This window comes from Cyanistes caeruleus, chromosome 34 (genome assembly GCF_971803275.1).
Source record: "Cyanistes caeruleus chromosome 34, bCyaCae1.hap1.1, whole genome shotgun sequence".
NCBI lineage: Eukaryota > Metazoa > Chordata > Aves > Passeriformes > Paridae > Cyanistes > Cyanistes caeruleus.
The window spans coordinates 1,911,706-1,932,391 of NC_141735.1; the positions used below are offsets into that span (position 1 = coordinate 1,911,706).

The following is a 20,686-nucleotide window of genomic DNA, read 5'->3' on the forward strand; positions in this document are numbered from 1 at the left end:
TAGTTTTGGGGTGACTCAGGTGTGTTTTTGGGGTGTGTTTTGGATGTTTTGGGGTGTTTTCGGGATGTTTTTGGGTCCCAGCTGTGATTTTGGGATGTTTTTGGGATGTTTTTGGGTCCCAGCTGTATTTTTGGGGTGTTTTTGGGGTGTTTTTGGGTCCCAGCTGTGTTTTTGGGGTGTTTTTGGGGTGTTTTTGGGTCCCAGCTGTATTTTTGGGGTGTTTTTGGGGTGTTTTTGGGTCCCAGCTGTATTTTTGGAATGTTTTCGGGTGGTTTTGGGGTGACTCAGGTGCGTTTTTGGGGTGTTTTTGGATGTTTTGGGGTGACTCAGGTGTGTTTTGGGATGTTTTGGGGTCCCAGCTGTGATTTTGGGATGTTTTTAGGATGTTTTGGGGTGACTCAGGTGTGTTTTTGGGGTGTTTTTGGGGTGTTTTGGGTGACTCAGGTGTGTTTTTGGGGTGTTTTTGGGTCCCAGTTGTATTTTTGGGATGTTTTCGGGTGGTTTTGGGGTGACTCAGGTGCGTTTTGGGGTGGTTTTGGATGTTTTGGGGTGACTCAGGTGCGTTTTTGGGGTGTTTTTGGATGTTTTGGGGTCCCAGGTGTGATTTTGGGGTGTTTTTGGATGTTTTGGGGTGACTCAGCTGTGTTTTTGGGATGTTTTTGGATGTTCTGGGGTGACTCAGGTGTAGTTTTGGGGTGTTTTTGGGGTGTTTTTGGGTCCCAGCTGTATTTTTGGGGTGTTTTTGGGGTGTTTTTGGGTCCCAGCTGTATTTTTGGGATGTTTTGGGATGTTTTTGGGTCCCAGCTGTGTTTTTGGGGTGTTTTTGGATGTTCTGGGGGGACTCAGGTGTGTTTTTGGGGTGGTTTTGGGTCCCAGCTGTATTTTTGGGATGTTTTTGGGGTGTTTTTGGGTCCCAGCTGTATTTTTGGGATGTTTTTGGGGTGTTTTTGGGTCCCAGCTGTGTTTTTGGGGTGTTTTTGGATGTTCTGGGGTGACTCAGGTGTGTTTTTGGGGTCCCCCAGGTGCTGGACCCCGCGTTCCGGGGCCCCTTTGGGAACGTGAATCGCTGGTTCCTGACGTGCCTGAACCAGCCCCAGTTCAAAGCCGTGCTGGGAGAGGTGACCCTGTGCCAGAGGATGGCCCAGTTCGACGGTGAGTGACACCTGGGGACACCTGGGGACACCTGGGGACACCCAAAACACACCTGGGGACACCCAAAACACACCTGGGGACACCTGGGGACACACCCAGTTCAAAGCCGTGCTGGGAGAGGTGACCCTGTGCCAGAGGATGGCCCAGTTCGACGGTGAGTGACACCTGGGGACACCTGGGGACACCTGGGGACACCCAAAACACACCTGGGGACACCTGGAGACACCCAAAACACACTTGGGGACACCTGGGGTCACCCAAAAGACACCTGGGGACACCCAAAACACACCTGGGGACACCCAAAACACACCCGGGGACACCTGGGGACACACCCAGTTCAAAGCCGTGCTGGGAGAGGTGACCCTGTGCCAGAGGATGGCCCAGTTCGACGGTGAGTGACACCTGGGGACACCTGGGACACACCTGGGGACACCCAAAACACACCTGGGGACACCTGGGGACACCCAAAACACACCTGGGGACACCCAAAACACACCTGGGGACACCTGGGACACACCTGGGGACACCTGGGGACACACCCAGTTCACAGCTGTGCTGGGAGAGGTGACCCTGTGCCAGAGGATGGCCCAGTTCGACGGTGAGTGACACCTGGGGACACCTGGGGACACACCTGGGGACACCTGGGGACACTCAAAACACACCTGGGGACACCTGGGGACACCTGGGACACACCTGGGGACACCTGGGACACAACTGGGGACACCCAAAACACACCTGGGGACACCTGGGGACACACCCAGTTCACAGCCGTGCTGGGAGAGGTGACCCTGTGCCAGAGGATGGCCCAGTTCGACGGTGAGTGACACCTGGGGACACCCAAAACACACCTGGGGACACCTGGGGACACACCCAGTTCAAAGCCGTGCTGGGAGAGGTGACCCTGTGCCAGAGGATGGCCCAGCTCGACGGTGAGTGACACCTGGGGACACCTGGGGACACCTGGGGACACCCAAAACACACCTGGGGACACCTGGGGACACCCAAAACACACCTGGGGACACCCAAAACACACCTGGGGACACACCTGGGGACACACCTGGGGACACACCCAGTTCACAGCCGTGCTGGGAGAGGTGACCCTGTGCCAGAGGATGGCCCAGTTCGACGGTGAGTGACACCTGGGGACACCTGGGACACACCTGGGACACACCTGGGACACACCTGGGGACACCTGGGGACACCCAAAACACACCTGGGACACACCTGGGGACACACCCAGTTCAAAGCCGTGCTGGGAGAGGTGACCCTGTGCCAGAGGATGGCCCAGTTCAACGGTGAGTGACACCTGGGGACACCTGGGGACACCTGGGGACACCTGGGACACACCTGGGGACACCTGGGGACACCTGGGGACACCCAAAACACACCTGGGACACACCTGGGGACACCCAAAACACACCTGGGACACACCTGGGGACACCTGAAACACACCTGGGGACACCTGGGGACACCTGGGACACACCTGGGGACACACCTGGGGACACCTGGGGACACACCTGGGGACACCTGGGGACACCTGGGGACACACCAAGATAAAAAATGGAATTTTAGGGTTTTTTTCTGGGATAAAAAATGGAATTTTAGGGCACATTTCCACGTTAAAAAAGGGAATTTTAGGGGTTTTTTCTGGGATAAAAAAGAGAATTTTAGGGTTTTTTTCCAGGATAAAAAAAGGGAATTTTAGAGGCTTTTTTTCTGGGATAAAAAATGGAATTTTAGGGGTTTTATTCTGGGATAAAAAATGGAATTTTAGGGGTTTTTTCTAAGATAAAAAAGGGAATTTTAGGGTTTTATTCTGGGATAAAAAAGGGAATTTTAGGCTTTTTTTCTGGGATAAAAAATGGAATTTTAGGGGTTTTTTCCAAGATAAAAAAAGGGAATTTTAGGCTTTTTTTCTGGGATAAAAAAGGGAATTTTAGGGGCTTTTTCTGGGATAAAAAAGGGAATTTTAGGGAGTTGTTCTGGGATAAAAAAGGGAATTTTAGAGGGGTTTTTTTCTGGGATAAAAATGGGAATTTTAGGCTTTTTTTTGGGGATAAAAAAGGGAATTTTAGGGTTTTATTCTGGGATAAAAAAGGGAATTTTAGACTTTTTTTGGGGGATAAAAAATGGAATTTTAGGGGACATTTCCATGATAAAAAAAGGGAATTTTAGGGTTTTTTTCTGGGATAAAAAATGGAATTTTAGGGGGTTGTTCTGGGGTAAAAAAGGGAATTTTAGGGGACATTTCCAAGATAAAAAAGGGAATTTTAGGGTTTTTTTCTGGGATAAAAAGTGGAATTTTAGGCTTTTTTTCTAAGATAAAAAAGGGAATTTTAGGGGGTTGTTTTGGGGTAAAAAAGGGAATTTTAGGCTTTTTTTCTGGGATAAAAAAGGGAATTTTAGGCTTTTTTTCTGGGGTAAAAAATGGAATTTTAGGGTTTTATTCTGGGATAAAAGAGGGAATTTTTGAGGTTTTTTTTCCAGGATAAAAAAAGGGAATTTTAGGGGTTTTTATCCAGAATAAAAAAGGGAATTTTAGGGCTTTTTTCTGGGATAAAAAAGGGAATTTTAGAGGGTTTTTTTCTGGGATAAAAAAGGGAATTTTAGACTTTTTTTTTGGGATAAAAAATGGAATTTCAGGGGACATTTCCAAGATAAAAAAGGGAATTTTAGGCTTTTTTTTTAGGATAAAAAATGGGATTTCAGGGGGTTTTTTGGGGATAAAAAATGGAATTTTAGGGAACATTTCCAAGATAAAAAAGGGAATTTGGGGCTTTTTTTTTGGGATAAAAAATGGAATTTCAGGGGACATTACCACAATAAAAAAAGGGAATTCCACTGAAAGCTGAGAAGATTTTTAAGGCCCTAAAACCGATTTTGGGGAGGATCCCAAAGGGCGATTTTGGGGCGGATTTTGGGTACAAAAACTCCAAATTTTTCCATTTTTTTTTGGGGGAAAAAGCCAAGAAATTTGCGGAGAGCCAGGCCCGGAAGGAGAAGGAGCCCCCCAAGAAGGAGAAGGAGCCCCCCAAGAAGGAGAAGCCCCCCAAGAGGGAGGAGAAGCGGCCGGAGCCCGACGAGGACCTGGATGAGTGCGAGCAGGTCCTGGCAGCTGAGCCCAAAGCCAAGGATCCCTTCGCACACCTGCCCAAGAGGTGGGGACACGCCTGGGGACACCTGGGGACAGCTGGGGACACACCTGGGGACACACCTGGGGACAGCTGGGGACACACCTGGGGACAGCTGAGGGGGTCTGGGACACACCTGGGAGGTCTGGGGGGACCTGGGGGGGTCTGGGGACACCTGGGGGGGTCTGGGACACACCTGGGGGGGTCTGGGACACACCTGGGGACACACCTGGGGGGGTCTGGGACACACCTGGGGACACACCTGGGGACACCTGGGGACACACCTGGGGACACCTGGGGGGGTTTGGGGACACCTGGGGGGGGTCTGGGACATGCCTGGGGACACCTGGAGGGGTCTGGGACACACCTGGGGGGGTCTGGGGACACCTGGGACACACCTGGGGACAGCTGGGGACACCTGGGGGGGGTCTGGGACACACTTGGGGACACCTGGGGGGGTCTGAGACATACCTGGGGACACCTGGGGGGGTCTGGGGACACACCTGGGGTGGTCTGGGACACACCTGGGGGGGTCTGGGGACGCCTGGGGGGGTCTGGGGACACCTGGGACACACCTGGGGACACCTGGGACACACCTGGGAGAATCTGGGGGGGTCCAGGGGACACCTGGGAGGCACCTGGGGACACCTGGGGGAACCTGGGACCCAGCTGGAGGGGTCTGGGGACACCTGGGGTATCTGGGGAGACCAGGGGACACACGTGGGGACAGCTGAGACACACCTGGGGACAGCTGAGACACCTGGGGACACCCCTGGGGACACTGAGGGGTTTGGCGTCACTCTCCTGTCCCCAGCTCCTTCATCCCGGACGAGTTCAAGCGCAAATCCTGAAACTGGGACACGCTGGGGGTGGGGCTGGGGTCACTCAGGGGTCAGGGGTCACTCTGGGGGTGGGGCTGGGGTCACTCAGGGGGTCAGGGGTCACTCTGGGGTCACTCAGGGGTCACTCTGGGGTCACTCAGGGGTCACTCAGGGGGTCAGTGGTCACTCTGGGGTCACTCAGGGGTCATTGGTCACTCAGGGGTCACTCTGGGGTCACTTTGGGGTCACTCAGGGGTCACGCAAGGGGTCAATGGTCACTCTGGGGTCACTCAGGGGGTCAGTGGTCACTCTGGGGTCACTCAGGGGTCAGTGGTCACTCTGGGGTCACTCAGTGGTCACTCGGGTCACTCAGGATGGGTCAGTGGTCACTCAGTGGTCACTCTGGTCACTCCGTGGGTCAGTGGTCACTGTGGTCACTCAGTAGTCACTCAGTGGTCACTCTGTGGTCACTCTGGTCACTCAGTGGTCACTCAGTGGTCACTCAGTGGGTCAGTGGTCACTCAGTGGTCACTCTGGTCACTCAGTGGTCACTCAGTGGTCATTCTGGTCACTCTCCTGTCCCCAGCCCGTTCATCCTGGACGAGTTCAAGCGCAAATCCTGAAACTGGGACACGCTGGGGGTGGGGCTGGGGTCACTCAGGGGTCACTCTGTGGGTCAGTGGTCACTCAGTGGTCACTCAGTGGTCACTCAGGGGTCACTCAGTGGTCACTCAGTGGGTCAGTGGTCACTCTGGTCACTCAGTGGTCACTCTGGTCACTCTCCTGTCCCCAGCCCGTTCATCCTGGACGAGTTCAAGCGCAAATACTCCAACGAGGACACGCTGGGGGTGGGGCTGGGGTCACTCAGTGGTCACTCAGTGGTCACTCAGTGGGTCAGTGGTCACTCTGAGGTCACTCAGTGGGTCAGTGATCACTCTGGTCACTCAGTGGTCACTGTGGTCACTCTCCTGTCCCCAGCCCGTTCATCCTGGACGAGTTCAAGCGCAAATACTCCAACGAGGACACGCTGGGGGTGGGGCTGGGGTCACTCAGGGGTCACTCAGTGGGTCAGTGGTCACTCAGTGGTCACTCTGGTCACTCAGTGGTCACTCAGTGGTCACTGTGGTCACTCTCCTGTCCCCAGCCCGTTCATCCTGGACGAGTTCAAGCGCAAATACTCCAACGAGGACACGCTGGGGGTGGGGCTGGGGTCACTCAGGGGTCACTCAGGGGTCACTCAGTGGGTCAGGGGTCACTCAGTGGTCACTCAGTGGTCACTCTGGTCACTCAGTGGTCACTCAGTGGTCACTCTGGTCACTCTCCTGTCCCCAGCCCGTTCATCCTGGACGAGTTCAAGCGCAAATACTCCAACGAGGACACGCTGGGGGTGGGGCTGGGGTCACTCAGGGGTCACTCAGGGGTCACTCAGTGGGTCAGGGGTCACTCAGTGGTCACTCAGTGGTTACTCTGGTCACTCTGGTCACTCTCCTGTCCCCAGCCCGTTCATCCTGGACGAGTTCAAGCGCAAATACTCCAACGAGGACACGCTGGGGGTGGCGCTGCCGCATTTCTGGGAGCACTTTGACCGCGAGGGTTGGTCCCTGTGGTACTGCCAGTACCGCTACCCCGAGGAGCTCAGCCAGACCTTCATGAGCTGCAACCTCATCACAGGTACCTGCCTTCGGCCTCAGCAGCGTCATCATCATCACTGTTCTCATTGTCCTCGGCGTCATCATCATCATCATCATCGTCCTCACTGTCATCATCATCATTGTCCTCATCATCATCATCATCCTCATTGTCCTCACTGTCATCATCCTCATCCTCATTGTCTTCACTGTCATCATCCTCATTGTCCTCATCATCATCCTCATCCTCATTGTCCTCGGCATCATCATCATCCTCATTGTCCTCACTGTTCTCATTGTCCTCGGCATCATCATCATCATCCTCATTGTCCTCACTGTCATCATCATCATTGTCCTCATCATCATCATCATCATCCTCATTGTCCTCATCATCATCATCATCATCCTCATTGTCCTCGTCATCATCCTCATCCTCATTGTCCTCACTGTCATCATCCTCACTGTTCTCATTGTCCTCGGCATCATCATCATCATCATCATCGTCCTCACTGTCATCATCCTCATTCTCATTGTCCTCACTGTCATCCTCATCATCATCATCCTCATTGTCCTCACCATCCTCATCCTCACTGTTCTCATTGTCCTCGGCATCATCATCATCATCATCGTCCTCACTGTCATCATCCTCATTGTCCTCACTGTCATCATCCTCATCCTCATTGTCCTCACTGTCATCATCCTCATCCTCATTGTCCTCACTGTCATCATCCTCACTGTTCTCATTGTCTTCATCATCCTCATCCTCATTGTCCTCACCATCCTCATCCTCATTGTCCTCGTCATCATCATCATCATCCTCATTGTCCTCACCATCCTCATCCTCACTGTTCTCATTGTCCTCGGCATCATCCTCATCCTCATTGTCCTCGCTGTCCTCATCCTCACTGTTCTCATTGTCCTCATCTTCCTCATCATCATCCTCATCATCATCCTTATTGTCCTCATCATCATCATCCTCATTGTCCTCCTCATCATCCTCACTGTTCTCATTGTCTTCATCATCCTCACCATCCTCATCATCATCCTCATTGTCCTCACTGTCCTCACCATTCTCACTGTCCTCATCATCATCCTCATCGTCCTCATTGTCCTCATCCTCATCCTCACTGTCCTCATTCTCATTGTCCTCATTGTCATCATCATCATTGTCCTCATCATCATCCTCATCCTCACCGTTCTCATTGTCATCATCCTCACTGTTCTCATTGTCTTCATCATCCTCATCCTCACCATCCTCATCCTCATTGTCCTCCTCATCCTCACATCACCCTCACCGTTCTCATCGTCATCATCATCCTCACTGTTCTCACTGTCCTCATCTTCCTCATCCTCATCGTCCTCATCCTCACCATCCTCATTGTCCTCATTGTCATCATCATCATCATCCTCACTGTTCTCACTGTCCTCATCTTCCTCATCCTCATCGTCCTCATCCTCACCATCTCCACTGTCCTCACTGTTCTCCTTTCATTCCCATTTTCCCGTTATTCCCGTGTTTCATTCCCGTTTTTCCCATGTTTTATTCCCAGGGTTTTATTCCCATGTTTTATTCCCGTGTTTCATTCCCGTTTTTCCCATGTTTTATTCCCAGGGTTTTATTCCCATGTTTTATTCCCATGTTTTATTCCCATATTCCCACATTTCATTCCCATTTTCCCGTGCGTTATTCCCATGTTTTATTCCCATGTTTTATTCCCATATTCCCACATTTCATTCCCATTTTCCCGTGCGTTATTCCCATGTTTTATTCCCATGTTTTATTCCCATATTCCCACATTTCATTCCCATTTCATGCGTTATTCCCATGTTTTATTCCCATGTTTTATTCCCATTTTCCCATGTTTTATTCCCATGTTTTATTCCCATGTTTTATTCCCAGGGTTTTATTCCCATGTTTTATTCCCATGTTTTATTCCCATATTCCCGCGTTTCATTCCCATTTTCCCGTGCGTTATTCCCGTGCATTATTCCCATTTTCCCTTGCGTTATTCCTGTGTTTCATTCCCGTTATTCCCACGTTTCATTCCCGTTTTTCCCAGTGTTTCCCGTGTTTCGTTCCCGTGCATTATTCCCAGTTTCCCGTGCGTTATTCCCACCTTTCATTCCCATTTTCCCGTGCGTTATTCCCGTGTTTCATTCCCGTTATTCCCGTGTTTCATTCCCGTTTTCCCGTGCGTTATTCCCGTGTTTCATTCCCATTTTCCCGTGCGTTATTCCCGTGTTTCATTCCCGTTATTCCCGTGTTTCATTCCCGTTTTCCCGTGCGTTATTCCCGTGTTTCATTCCCATTTTCCCGTTGTTTCCCATGTTTCATTCCCGCATTTCATTCCCATTTTCCCATGTTTCATTCCCATATTTTATTCCCATTTTCCCACGTTTCATTCCCATTTTCCCCATTTTTTTTCCCATGTTTTTTCCAGTTATTCCCACATTTCATTCCCGTTATTCCCACGTTTCATTCCCGTTGTTTCCCAGTGTTTCCCACATTTCATTCCCGCGTTTTTCCCGTTATTCCCACATTTTCTCCCGTTATTCCCACATTTCATTCCCATGTTTTATTCCCATTTTCCCCGTTTTTTTTCCCATGTTTTTTTCCCATTCCCATGTTTCATTCCCATTTTCCCACATTCCATTCCCGTTGTTTCCCAGTGTTTCCTGTGCATTATTCCTACGTTTTTTCCTGTTATTCCCGCATTTCATTCCCATTTTTCCCAGTGTTTCCCACGTTTCATTCCCATGTTTTATTCCCATTTTCCCCGTTTTTTTTCCCATGTTTTTTTCCCATTCCCACAGTTCATTCCCGTTGTTTCCCAGTGTTTCATTCCCGTGTTTTTCCCAGTGTTTCCTGTGAGGGTTTTTCCCATTTCCCCAGTGTTTCCCGTGGTTTATTCCCGCGTTTCATTCCCATTTTCCCGTGCGTTATTCCCGCCTTTCATTCCCATTTTCCCGTGCGTTATTCCCACCTTTCATTCCCGTTATTCCCATGTTTCATTCCCATTTTCCCGTGCGTTATTCCCGTGTTTCATTCCCATTTTCCCGTGCGTTATTCCCGTGTTTCATTCCCATTTTCCCGTGCGTTATTCCCAGCTTTCATTCCCATTTTCCCGTTGTTTCCCATGTTTCATTCCCGCATTTCATTCCCATTTTCCCATGTTTCATTCCCATGTTTTATTCCCATTTTCCCACGTTTCATTCCCATTTTCCCCATTTTTTTTCCCATGTTTTTTCCAGTTATTCCCACATTTCATTCCCGTTATTCCCACGTTTCATTCCCGTTGTTTCCCAGTGTTTCCCACATTTCATTCCCGCGTTTTTCCCGTTATTCCCACATTTTCTCCCGTTATTCCCACATTTCATTCCCATGTTTTATTCCCATTTTCCCCGTTTTTTTTCCCATGTTTTTTTCCCATTCCCATGTTTCATTCCCATTTTCCCACATTCCATTCCCGTTGTTTCCCAGTGTTTCCTGTGCATTATTCCCACGGTTTTTCCCTTTATTCCCGCATTTCATTCCCATTTTTCCCAGTGTTTCCCACGTTTCATTCCCATGTTTTATTCCCATTTTCCCCGTTTTTTTTCCCATGTTTTTTTCCCATTCCCACAGTTCATTCCCGTTGTTTCCCAGTGTTTCATTCCCGTGTTTTTCCCAGTGTTTCCTGTGAGGGTTTTTCCCATTTCCCCAGTGTTTCCCGTGGTTTATTCCCGTGTTTCATTCCCATTTTCCCGTGCGTTATTCCCACATTTCATTCCCGTTATTCCCGTGCGTTATTCCCACCTTTCATTCCCGTTATTCCCATGTTTCATTCCCATTTTCCCGTGCGTTATTCCCGTGTTTCATTCCCATTTTCCCGTGTTTCCCATTTTCCCGTGCGTTATTCCCGTGTTTCATTCCCGTTATTCCCGTGTTTCATTCCCGTTATTCCCACGTTTCATTCCCGTTATTCCCACGTTTCATTCCCATTTTCCCATGCGTTATTCCCGTGTTTCATTCCCGTTATTCCCGTGTTTCATTCCCGTTATTCCCACGTTTCATTCCCATTTTCCCGTGCGTTATTCCCACCTTTCATTCCCATTTTCCCATGCGTTATTCCCGTGTTTCATTCCCGTTATTCCCATGTTTCATTCCCGTTTTTCCCAGTGTTTCCCGTGTTTCGTTCTCGTGCATTATTCCCATTTTCCCGTGCGTTATTCCCACGTTTCATTCCCATTTTCCCATGCGTTATTCCCGTGTTTCATTCCCATTTTCCCGTGCGTTATTCCCGTGTTTCATTCCCGTTATTCCCGCCTTTCATTCCCATTTTCCCGTGCGTTATTCCCGTGTTTCATTCCCGTTATTCCCGTGTTTCCATTCCCGTTATTCCCGTGTTTCCATCCCCGTTGTTCCCGGTTCCATCCCCGTTATTCCCGGTTCCATCCCCGTTATTCCCGGTTCCATCCCCGTGTTTCCATCCCCGTTATTCCCGCGTTCCATCCCCGTTATTCCCGCGTTCCATCCCCGTTATTCCCGTGTTCCATCCCCGTTATTCCCGCTTTCCATCCCCGTTATTCCCACGTTCCATTCCCGTTATTCCCGGTTCCATTCCCGTTATTCCCGGTTCCATCCCTGTTATTCCCGCGTTCCATCCCCGTTATTCCCACGTTCCATTCCCGTTATTCCCGTGTTTCCATTCCCATTATTCCAGTGTTTCCATCCCCGTTATTCCCGTGTTCCATTCCCGTGTTTTCCATTCCCGTTATTCCCATGTTTCCATTCCCGTTATTCCCATGTTTTCTCCCGTTGTTCCCGTGTGTTTCCATCCCCGTTATTCCCGTGTTTCCATCCCCGTTGTTCCCGGTTCCATCCCCGTTATTCCCGTGTTTCCATTCCCGTTATTCCCGGTTCCATTCCCGTTATTCCCGTGTTTCCACCCCCGTTGTTCCCGGTTCCATCCCCGTGTTTCCATCCCCGTTGTTCCCGGTTCCATTCCCGTTATTCCCGTGTGTTTCCATTCCCGTTATTCCCGGTTCCATTCCCGTTATTCCCATGGTTTTCTCCCGTTATTCCCGGTTCCATCCCTGTTGTTCCCGGTTCCATCCCCGTTATTCCCATGTTTCCATTCCCGTTGTTCCCGGTTCCACCCCCGTTATTCCCGGTTCCATTCCCGTTATTCCCGGTTCCATCCCCGTTATTCCCGGTTCCATCCCCGTTATTCCCGTGTGTTTCCATCCCCGTTATTCCCGGTTCCATCTCCGTTATTCCCACGTTCCATCCCCGTTATTCCCGGTTCCATTCCTGTTGTTTTTCCCAGTGTTTCCCACATTTCATTACCATGGTTTTTCCCCGTTATTCCCGTGTTTCCATTCCCGTTATTCCCGTGTTTCCATTCCCGTTATTCCCGGTTCCATTCCCGTTATTCCCGGTTCCATTCCCGTTATTCCCGTGTTCCATTCCCGTTATTCCTGTGTTTCCATCCCCGTTATTCCCGTGTTTTCCATCCCCGTTATTCCCGTGTTTTCCATTCCCGTTATTCCCGGTTCCATCCCCGTTATTCCCGTGTTTTCCATCCCCGTTATTCCCGGTTCCATTCCCGTGTGTTTCCATCCCCGTTATTCCCGGTTCCATCCCCGTTATTCCCGGTTCCATCCCCGTTATTCCCGTGTGTTTCCATTCCCGTTATTCCCGTGTTTCCATCCCCGTTGTTCCCGGTTCCATCCCCGTTATTCCCGGTTCCATCCCCGTTATTCCCGTGTGTTTCCATTCCCGTTATTCCCGTGTTTCCATTCCCGTTATTCCCGGTTCCATTCCCGTTATTCCCGGTTCCATTCCCGTTATTCCCGTGTTCCATTCCCGTTATTCCTGTGTTTCCATCCCCGTTATTCCCGTGTTTTCCATCCCCGTTATTCCCGTGTGTTTCCATTCCCGTTATTCCCGTGTGTTTCCATTCCCGTTATTCCCATGGTTTTCTCCCGTTATTCCCGTGTTTTTCCCCGTTGTTCCCGGTTCCAGCCCCGTTATTCCCGTGTTCCATCCCTGTGTTTTCCATCCCCGTTATTCCCACGTTCCATTCCCGTTATTCCCATGTTTCATTCCCATGTTTTTCCCCGTTATTCCCGTGTTTGCCATCCCCGTTGTTCCCGGTTCCATTCCCGTTATTCCCATGGTTTTCTCCCGTTATTCCCGTGTTTCCATCCCCGTTATTCCCGGTTCCATCTCCCGTTGTTCCCGGTTCCACCCCCGTTGTTCCCGGTTCCATTCCCGTGTTTCCATCCCCGTTATTCCCGGTTCCATCCCCGTTATTCCCACGTTCCATCCCCGTTGTTCCCGGTTCCATCCCCGTTATTCCCGTGTTTCCATCCCCGTTATTCCCGGTTCCATCCCCGTTATTCCCGGTTCCATTCCCGTTATTCCCGTGTTTCCATCCCCGTTATTCCCGTGTTTCCATCCCCGTTATTCCCGTGTTTCCATCCCCGTTATTCCCGTGTTTCCATCCCCGTTATTCCCGGTTCCATTCCCGTTATTCCCGGTTCCATTCCCGTTATTCCCGTGTTTTCTCCCGTTATTCCCGTGTTTCCATCCCCGTTATTCCTGTGTTTCCATCCCCGTTATTCCCGTGTTTCCATCCCCGTTATTCCCGTGTTTCCATCCCCGTTATTCCCGTGTGTTTCCATTCCCGTTATTCCCGTGTTTCCATCCCCGTTATTCCCGGTTCCATTCCCGTTATTCCCGGTTCCATCCCCGTTATTCCCGGTTCCATCCCCGTTATTCCCGTGTTTCCACCCCCGTTATTCCCGGTTCCATCCCCGTTATTCCCGGTTCCATTCCCGCGTTTTTCCCCGTTATTCCCGTGTTTCCATTCCCGTTATTCCCGGTTCCATTCCCGTTATTCCCTGTTCCATCCCCGTTATTCCCGTGTTTCATTCCCGTTATTCCCGGTTCCATCCCCATTGTTCCCGGTTCCATTCCCGCGTTTTTCCCCGTTATTCCCATGGTTTTCTCCCGTTATTCCCGGTTCCATTCCCGTTATTCCCATGGTTTTCTCCCGTTATTCCCGTGTTTTTCCCCGTTGTTCCCGGTTCCATTCCCGTTATTCCCGTGTTTCCATCCCCGTTATTCCCGGTTCCATTCCCGTTATTCCCGGTTCCATCTCCCGTTATTCCCATGTTTTCTCCCGTTATTCCCGTGTTTTTCCCCGTTATTCCCGGTTCCATTCCCATGTTTTTCCCCGTTATTCCCGTGTTTGCCATCCCCGTTGTTCCGGGTTCCATTCCCGTTATTCCCATGGTTTTCTCCTGTTATTCCCAGTTCCATCCCCGTTGTTCCCGGTTCCATTCCCATGTTTTTCCCCGTTATTCCCGTGTTTTCTCCCGTTATTCCCATGTTTTCTCCCGTTGTTCCCGGTTCCATTCCCGCGTTTTTCCCCGTTATTCCCGTGTTTTCCATTCCCGTTATTCCCGTGGTTCCATCCCCGTTATTCCCGGTTCCATCCCCGTTATTCCCGGTTCCATCCCCGTTATTCCCGTGTTTCCATCCCCGTTATTCCCGGTTCCATCCCCGTTATTCCCGGTTCCATCCCCGTTATTCCCGGTTCCATCCCCGTTATTCCCGGTTCCATTCCCGTTGTTGCCGTGTTTCCATCCCCGTTATTCCCGTGTGTTTCCATCCCCGTTATTCCCGTGTGTTTCCATTCCCGTTATTCCCGTGTTTCCATCCCCGTTATTCCCGGTTCCATTCCCGTTATTCCCGGTTCCATTCCCGTTATTCCCGTGTTTTCTCCCGTTATTCCCGTGTTTCCATCCCCGTTATTCCTGTGTTTCCATCCCCGTTATTCCCGTGTTTCCATCCCCGTTATTCCCGTGTTTCCATCCCCGTTATTCCCGTGTGTTTCCATTCCCGTTATTCCCGTGTTTCCATCCCCGTTATTCCCGGTTCCATTCCCGTTATTCCCGGTTCCATTCCCGTTATTCCCGTGTTTTCTCCCGTTATTCCCGTGTTTCCATCCCCGTTATTCCTGTGTTTCCATCCCCGTTATTCCCGTGTTTCCATCCCCGTTATTCCCGGTTCCATCCCCGTTATTCCCGGTTCCATCCCCGTTGTTCCCGGTTCCATTCCCATGTTCCCATCCCCTTTATTCCCGGTTCCATTCCCGTGTTTTCCCCGTTATTCCCGTGTGTTTCCATCCCCGTTATTCCCGGTTCCATTCCCGCATTTTTCCCCGTTATTCCCATGTTTTCTCCCGTTATTCCCGGTTCCATTCCCGTGTTTTCTCCCGTTGTTCCCGTGTTTCCATCCCCGTTATTCCCGTGTGTTTCCATCCCCGTTATTCCCATGTTTTCTCCCGTTGTTCCCGGTTCCATCCCCGTTATTCCCGGTTCCATTCCCGTTATTCCCGTGTTTCCATCCCCGTTATTCCCGGTTCCATCCCCGTTATTCCCGGTTCCATTCCCGTGTTTCCACCCCCGTTATTCCCATGTTTCCATCCCCGTTATTCCCAATTCCATCCCCGTTATTCCCGGTTCCATCCCCGTTATTCCCGTGTTTCATTCCCGTTATTCCCGGTTCCATCCCCGTTATTCCCGGTTCCATTCCCGCATTTTTCCCCGTTATTCCCATGTTTTCTCCCGTTATTCCCGGTTCCATCCCCTTTATTCCCGGTTCCATTCCCGTGTTTTCTCCCGTTATTCCCGTGTTTCCATCCCCGTTATTCCCGTGTTTCCATCCCCGTTATTCCCGGTTCCATTCCCGTTATTCCCGGTTCCATTCCCGTGTTTTTCCATCCCTGTTATTCCCGGTTCCATCCCCGTTATTCCCATGGTTTTCTCCCGTTATTCCCGTGTGTTTCCATCCCCGTTATTCCCGGTTCCATTCCCGCGTTTTTCCCCGTTATTCCCATGTTTTCTCCCGTTATTCCCGGTTCCATTCCCGTGTTTCCATTCCCGTTATTCCCATGTTTTCCCCCATTATTCCCATGTTTTTCCCCGTTACTCCCGGTTCCATTCCCGTTATTCCCGGTTCCATCCCCGTTATTCCCGGTTCCATCCCCGTTGTTCCCGGTTCCATCCCCGTTATTCCCGTGTTTCCATTCCCGTTATTCCCGGTTCCAGCCCCGTTGTTCCCGTGTTTCCATCCCCATTATTCCCGGTTCCATTCCCGTTATTCCCGTGTTTCCACCCCCGTTATTCCCGGTTCCAGCCCCGTTATTCCCGTGTTCCATCCCCGTGTTTTCCATCCCCGTGTTTCCATCCCCGTTATTCCCGGTTCCATTCCCGTTATTCCCGGTTCCATTCCCGTGTTTTTCCATCCCTGTTATTCCCGGTTCCATCCCCGTTATTCCCATGTTTTCTCCCGTTATTCCCGTGTGTTTCCATCCCCGTTATTCCCGGTTCCATCCCCGTTATTCCCGGTTCCATTCCCGCGTTTTTCCCCGTTATTCCCGGTTCCATTCCCGTGTGTTTCCATCCCCGTTATTCCCGGTTCCATTCCCGTTATTCCCACGTTCCATTCCCGTTATTCCCGGTTCCATTCCCGTTGTTCCCGGTTCCATTCCCGTTATTCCCGGTTCCATTCCCGTGTTTTTCCATCCCTGTTATTCCCGGTTCCATCCCCATTATTCCCATGTTTTCTCCCGTTATTCCCGTGTGTTTCCATCCCCGTTGTTCCCGGTTCCATCCCCGTTACTCCCGTGTTTCCATTCCCATTATTCCCGTGTTTCCATTCCCGTTATTCCCATGTTTTCTCCCGTTATTCCCGGTTCCATCCCCGTTATTCCCGGTTCCATTCCCGTTATTCCCGGTTCCATCCCCGTTATTACCGTGTTTCCATCCCCGTTATTCCCGGTTCCATTCCCGTTATTCCCGGTTCCATTCCCGTTATTCCCGGTTCCATTCCCGTTATTCCCGTGTTTCCATTCCCGTTATTCCCGGTTCCATCCCCGTTATTCCCGGTTCCATCCCCGTTATTCCCGTGTTTTCCATTCCCGTTATTCCCGTGTTCCATCCCCGTTATTCCCGCTTTCCATCCCCGTTATTCCCACGTTCCATTCCCGTTATTCCCGGTTCCATTCCCGTTATTCCCGGTTCCATCCCCGTTATTCCCGCGTTCCATCCCCGTTATTCCCACGTTCCATTCCCGTTATTCCCGTGTTTCCATTCCCATTATTCCAGTGTTTCCATCCCCGTTATTCCCGTGTTCCATTCCCGTGTTTTCCATTCCCGTTATTCCCATGTTTCCATTCCCGTTATTCCCATGTTTTCTCCCGTTGTTCCCGTGTGTTTCCATCCCCGTTATTCCCGTGTTTCCATCCCCGTTGTTCCCGGTTCCATCCCCGTTATTCCCGTGTTTCCATTCCCGTTATTCCCGGTTCCAGCCCCGTTGTTCCCGTGTTTCCATCCCCATTATTCCCGGTTCCATTCCCGTTATTCCCGTGTTTCCACCCCCGTTGTTCCCGGTTCCATCCCCGTGTTTCCATCCCCGTTGTTCCCGGTTCCATTCCCGTTATTCCCGTGTGTTTCCATTCCCGTTATTCCCGGTTCCATTCCCGTTATTCCCATGGTTTTCTCCCGTTATTCCCGGTTCCATCCCTGTTGTTCCCGGTTCCATCCCCGTTATTCCCATGTTTCCATTCCCGTTGTTCCCGGTTCCACCCCCGTTATTCCCGGTTCCATTCCCGTTATTCCCGGTTCCATCCCCGTTATTCCCGGTTCCATCCCCGTTATTCCCGTGTGTTTCCATCCCCGTTATTCCCGGTTCCATCTCCGTTATTCCCACGTTCCATCCCCGTTATTCCCGGTTCCATTCCTGTTGTTTTTCCCAGTGTTTCCCACATTTCATTACCATGGTTTTTCCCCGTTATTCCCGTGTTTCCATTCCCGTTATTCCCGTGTTTCCATTCCCGTTATTCCCGGTTCCATTCCCGTTATTCCCGGTTCCATTCCCGTTATTCCCGTGTTCCATTCCCGTTATTCCTGTGTTTCCATCCCCGTTATTCCCGTGTTTTCCATCCCCGTTATTCCCGTGTTTTCCATTCCCGTTATTCCCGGTTCCATCCCCGTTATTCCCGTGTTTTCCATCCCCGTTATTCCCGGTTCCATTCCCGTGTGTTTCCATCCCCGTTATTCCCGGTTCCATCCCCGTTATTCCCGTGTGTTTCCATTCCCGTTATTCCCGTGTTTCCATCCCCGTTGTTCCCGGTTCCATCCCCGTTATTCCCGGTTCCATCCCCGTTATTCCCGTGTGTTTCCATTCCCGTTATTCCCGTGTTTCCATTCCCGTTATTCCCGGTTCCATTCCCGTTATTCCCGGTTCCATTCCCGTTATTCCCGTGTTCCATTCCCGTTATTCCTGTGTTTCCATCCCCGTTATTCCCGTGTTTTCCATCCCCGTTATTCCCGTGTTTTCCATCCCCGTTATTCCCGTGTTTTCCATCCCCGTTATTCCCGGTTCCATCCCCGTTATTCCCGGTTCCATCCCCGTTATTCCCGGTTCCATTCCCGTTATTCCCGTGTTTTCTCCCGTTATTCCCGTGTGTTTCCATCCCCGTTATTCCCGTGTGTTTCCATTCCCGTTATTCCCGTGTTTCCATCCCCGTTGTTCCCGGTTCCATCCCCGTTATTCCCGGTTCCATCCCCGTTATTCCCATGTTCCATTCCCGTTAATCCCGTGTGTTTCCATTCCCGTTATTCCCGGTTCCATTCCCGTTATTCCCGTGTTTCCATCCCCGTTATTCCCGCTTCCATTCCCGTTATTCCCGTGTTTCATTCCCGTTATTCCCGGTTCCATTCCCGTTATTCCCATGGTTTTCTCCCGTTATTCCCGTGTTTCCATCCCCGTTATTCCCGTGTGTTTCCATCCCCGTTGTTCCCGGTTCCATTCCCGTTATTCCCGTGTTTCCATCCCCGTTATTCCCGTGTTTCCATCCCCGTTATTCCCGTGTGTTTCCATCCCCGTTGTTCCTGGTTCCATTCCCGTGTTTTTCCTTGTTATTCCCATGTTTTTCCCCGTTATTCCCGGTTCCATTCCCGTTATTCCCACGTTCCATTCCCGTTATTCCCACGTTCCATTCCCGTTATTCCTGTGTTTCCATCCCCGTTATTCCCGTGTGTTTCCATTCCCGTTATTCCCGTGTGTTTCCATTCCCATTATTCCCATGGTTTTCTCCCGTTATTCCCGTGTTTTTCCCCGTTGTTCCCGGTTCCAGCCCCGTTATTCCCGTGTTCCATCCCTGTGTTTTCCATCCCCGTTATTCCCACGTTCCATTCCCGTTATTCCCATGTTTCATTCCCATGTTTTTCCCCGTTATTCCCGTGTTTGCCATCCCCGTTGTTCCCGGTTCCATTCCCGTTATTCCCATGGTTTTCTCCCGTTATTCCCGTGTTTCCATCCCCGTTATTCCCGGTTCCATCTCCCGTTGTTCCCGGTTCCACCCCCGTTGTTCCCGGTTCCATTCCCGTGTTTCCATCCCCGTTATTCCCGGTTCCATCCCCGTTATTCCCACGTTCCATCCCCGTTGTTCCCGTGTTTCCATTCCCGTTATTCCCGGTTCCATCCCCGTTGTTCCCGGTTCCATCCCCGTTATTCCCGTGTTTCCATCCCCGTTATTCCCGGTTCCATCCCCGTTATTCCCGGTTCCATTCCCGTTATTCCCGTGTTTCCATCCCCGTTATTCCCGTGTTTCCATCCCCGTTATTCCCGGTTCCATCCCCGTTATTCCCGTGTTTCCACCCCCGTTATTCCCGGTTCCATCCCCGTTATTCCCGGTTCCATTCCCGCGTTTTTCCCCGTTATTCCCGTGTTTCCATCCCCGTTATTCCCGTGTTTCCATTCCCGTTATTCCCGGTTCCATTCCCGTTATTCCCGGTTCCATCCCCGTTATTCCCGTGTTTCATTCCCGTTATTCCCGGTTCCATCCCCATTGTTCCCGGTTCCATTCCCGCGTTTTTCCCCGTTATTCCCATGGTTTTCTCCCGTTATTCCCGGTTCCATTCCCGTTATTCCCATGGTTTTCTCCCGTTATTCCCGTGTTTTTCCCCGTTGTTCCCGGTTCCATTCCCGTTATTCCCGTGTTTCCATCCCCGTTATTCCCGGTTCCATTCCCGTTATTCCCGTGTTTTCTCCCGTTATTCCCATGTTTTCTCCCGTTATTCCCGTGTTTTTCCCCGTTATTCCCGGTTCCATTCCCATGTTTTTCCCCGTTATTCCCGTGTTTGCCATCCCCGTTGTTCCGGGTTCCATTCCCGTTATTCCCATGGTTTTCTCCTGTTATTCCCAGTTCCATCCCCGTTGTTCCCGGTTCCATTCCCATGTTTTTCCCCGTTATTCCCGTGTTTTCTCCCGTTATTCCCATGTTTTCTCCCGTTGTTCCCGGTTCCATTCCCGCGTTTTTCCCCGTTATTCCCGTGTTTTCCATTCCCGTTATTCCCGTGGTTCCATCCCCGTTATTCCTGGTTCCATCCCCGTTATTCCCGGTTCCATCCCCGTTATTCCCGTGTTTCCATCCCCGTTATTCCCGGTTCCATCCCCGTTATTCCCGGTTCCATCCCCGTTATTCCCGGTTCCATCCCCGTTATTCCCGGTTCCATTCCCGTTGTTGCCGTGTTTCCATCCCCGTTATTCCCGTGTTTCCATCCCCGTTATTCCCGGTTCCATTCCCGTTATTCCCGGTTCCATTCCCGTTATTCCCGTGTTTTCTCCCGTTATTCCCGTGTTTCCATCCCCGTTATTCCTGTGTTTCCATCCCCGTTATTCCCGTGTTTCCATCCCCGTTATTCCCGTGTTTCCATCCCCGTTATTCCCGTGTGTTTCCATTCCCGTTATTCCCGTGTTTCCATCCCCGTTATTCCCGGTTCCATTCCCGTTATTCCCGTGTTTTCTCCCGTTATTCCCGTGTTTCCATCCCCGTTATTCCTGTGTTTCCATCCCCGTTATTCCCGTGTTTCCATCCCCGTTATTCCCGGTTCC

The 20,686-nt window shown here is 51.0% G+C and overlaps 1 protein-coding gene across 4 annotated transcripts in view; it reads left to right on the plus strand.

Annotated features, from left to right (window-relative positions):
* Nucleotides 1-20,686, plus strand: part of EEF1G (eukaryotic translation elongation factor 1 gamma) — a 55,053-nt gene that overhangs the window by 21,635 nt on the left and 12,732 nt on the right. For all 4 annotated transcript variants that reach the window (XR_015281383.1, XM_086871135.1, XM_086871136.1 and 1 more), the window contains exons 6-8: nucleotides 1,023-1,152; nucleotides 4,118-4,310; nucleotides 6,603-6,775. Coding sequence is in view for 3 of the 4 variants with exons in the window: in XM_086871135.1 (XP_086727261.1) it covers nucleotides 1,023-1,152; nucleotides 4,118-4,310; nucleotides 6,603-6,775 (496 nt within the window). In the remaining variant the exon portion in view is untranslated. The remainder of the gene's footprint in view (nucleotides 1-1,022; nucleotides 1,153-4,117; nucleotides 4,311-6,602; nucleotides 6,776-20,686) is intronic.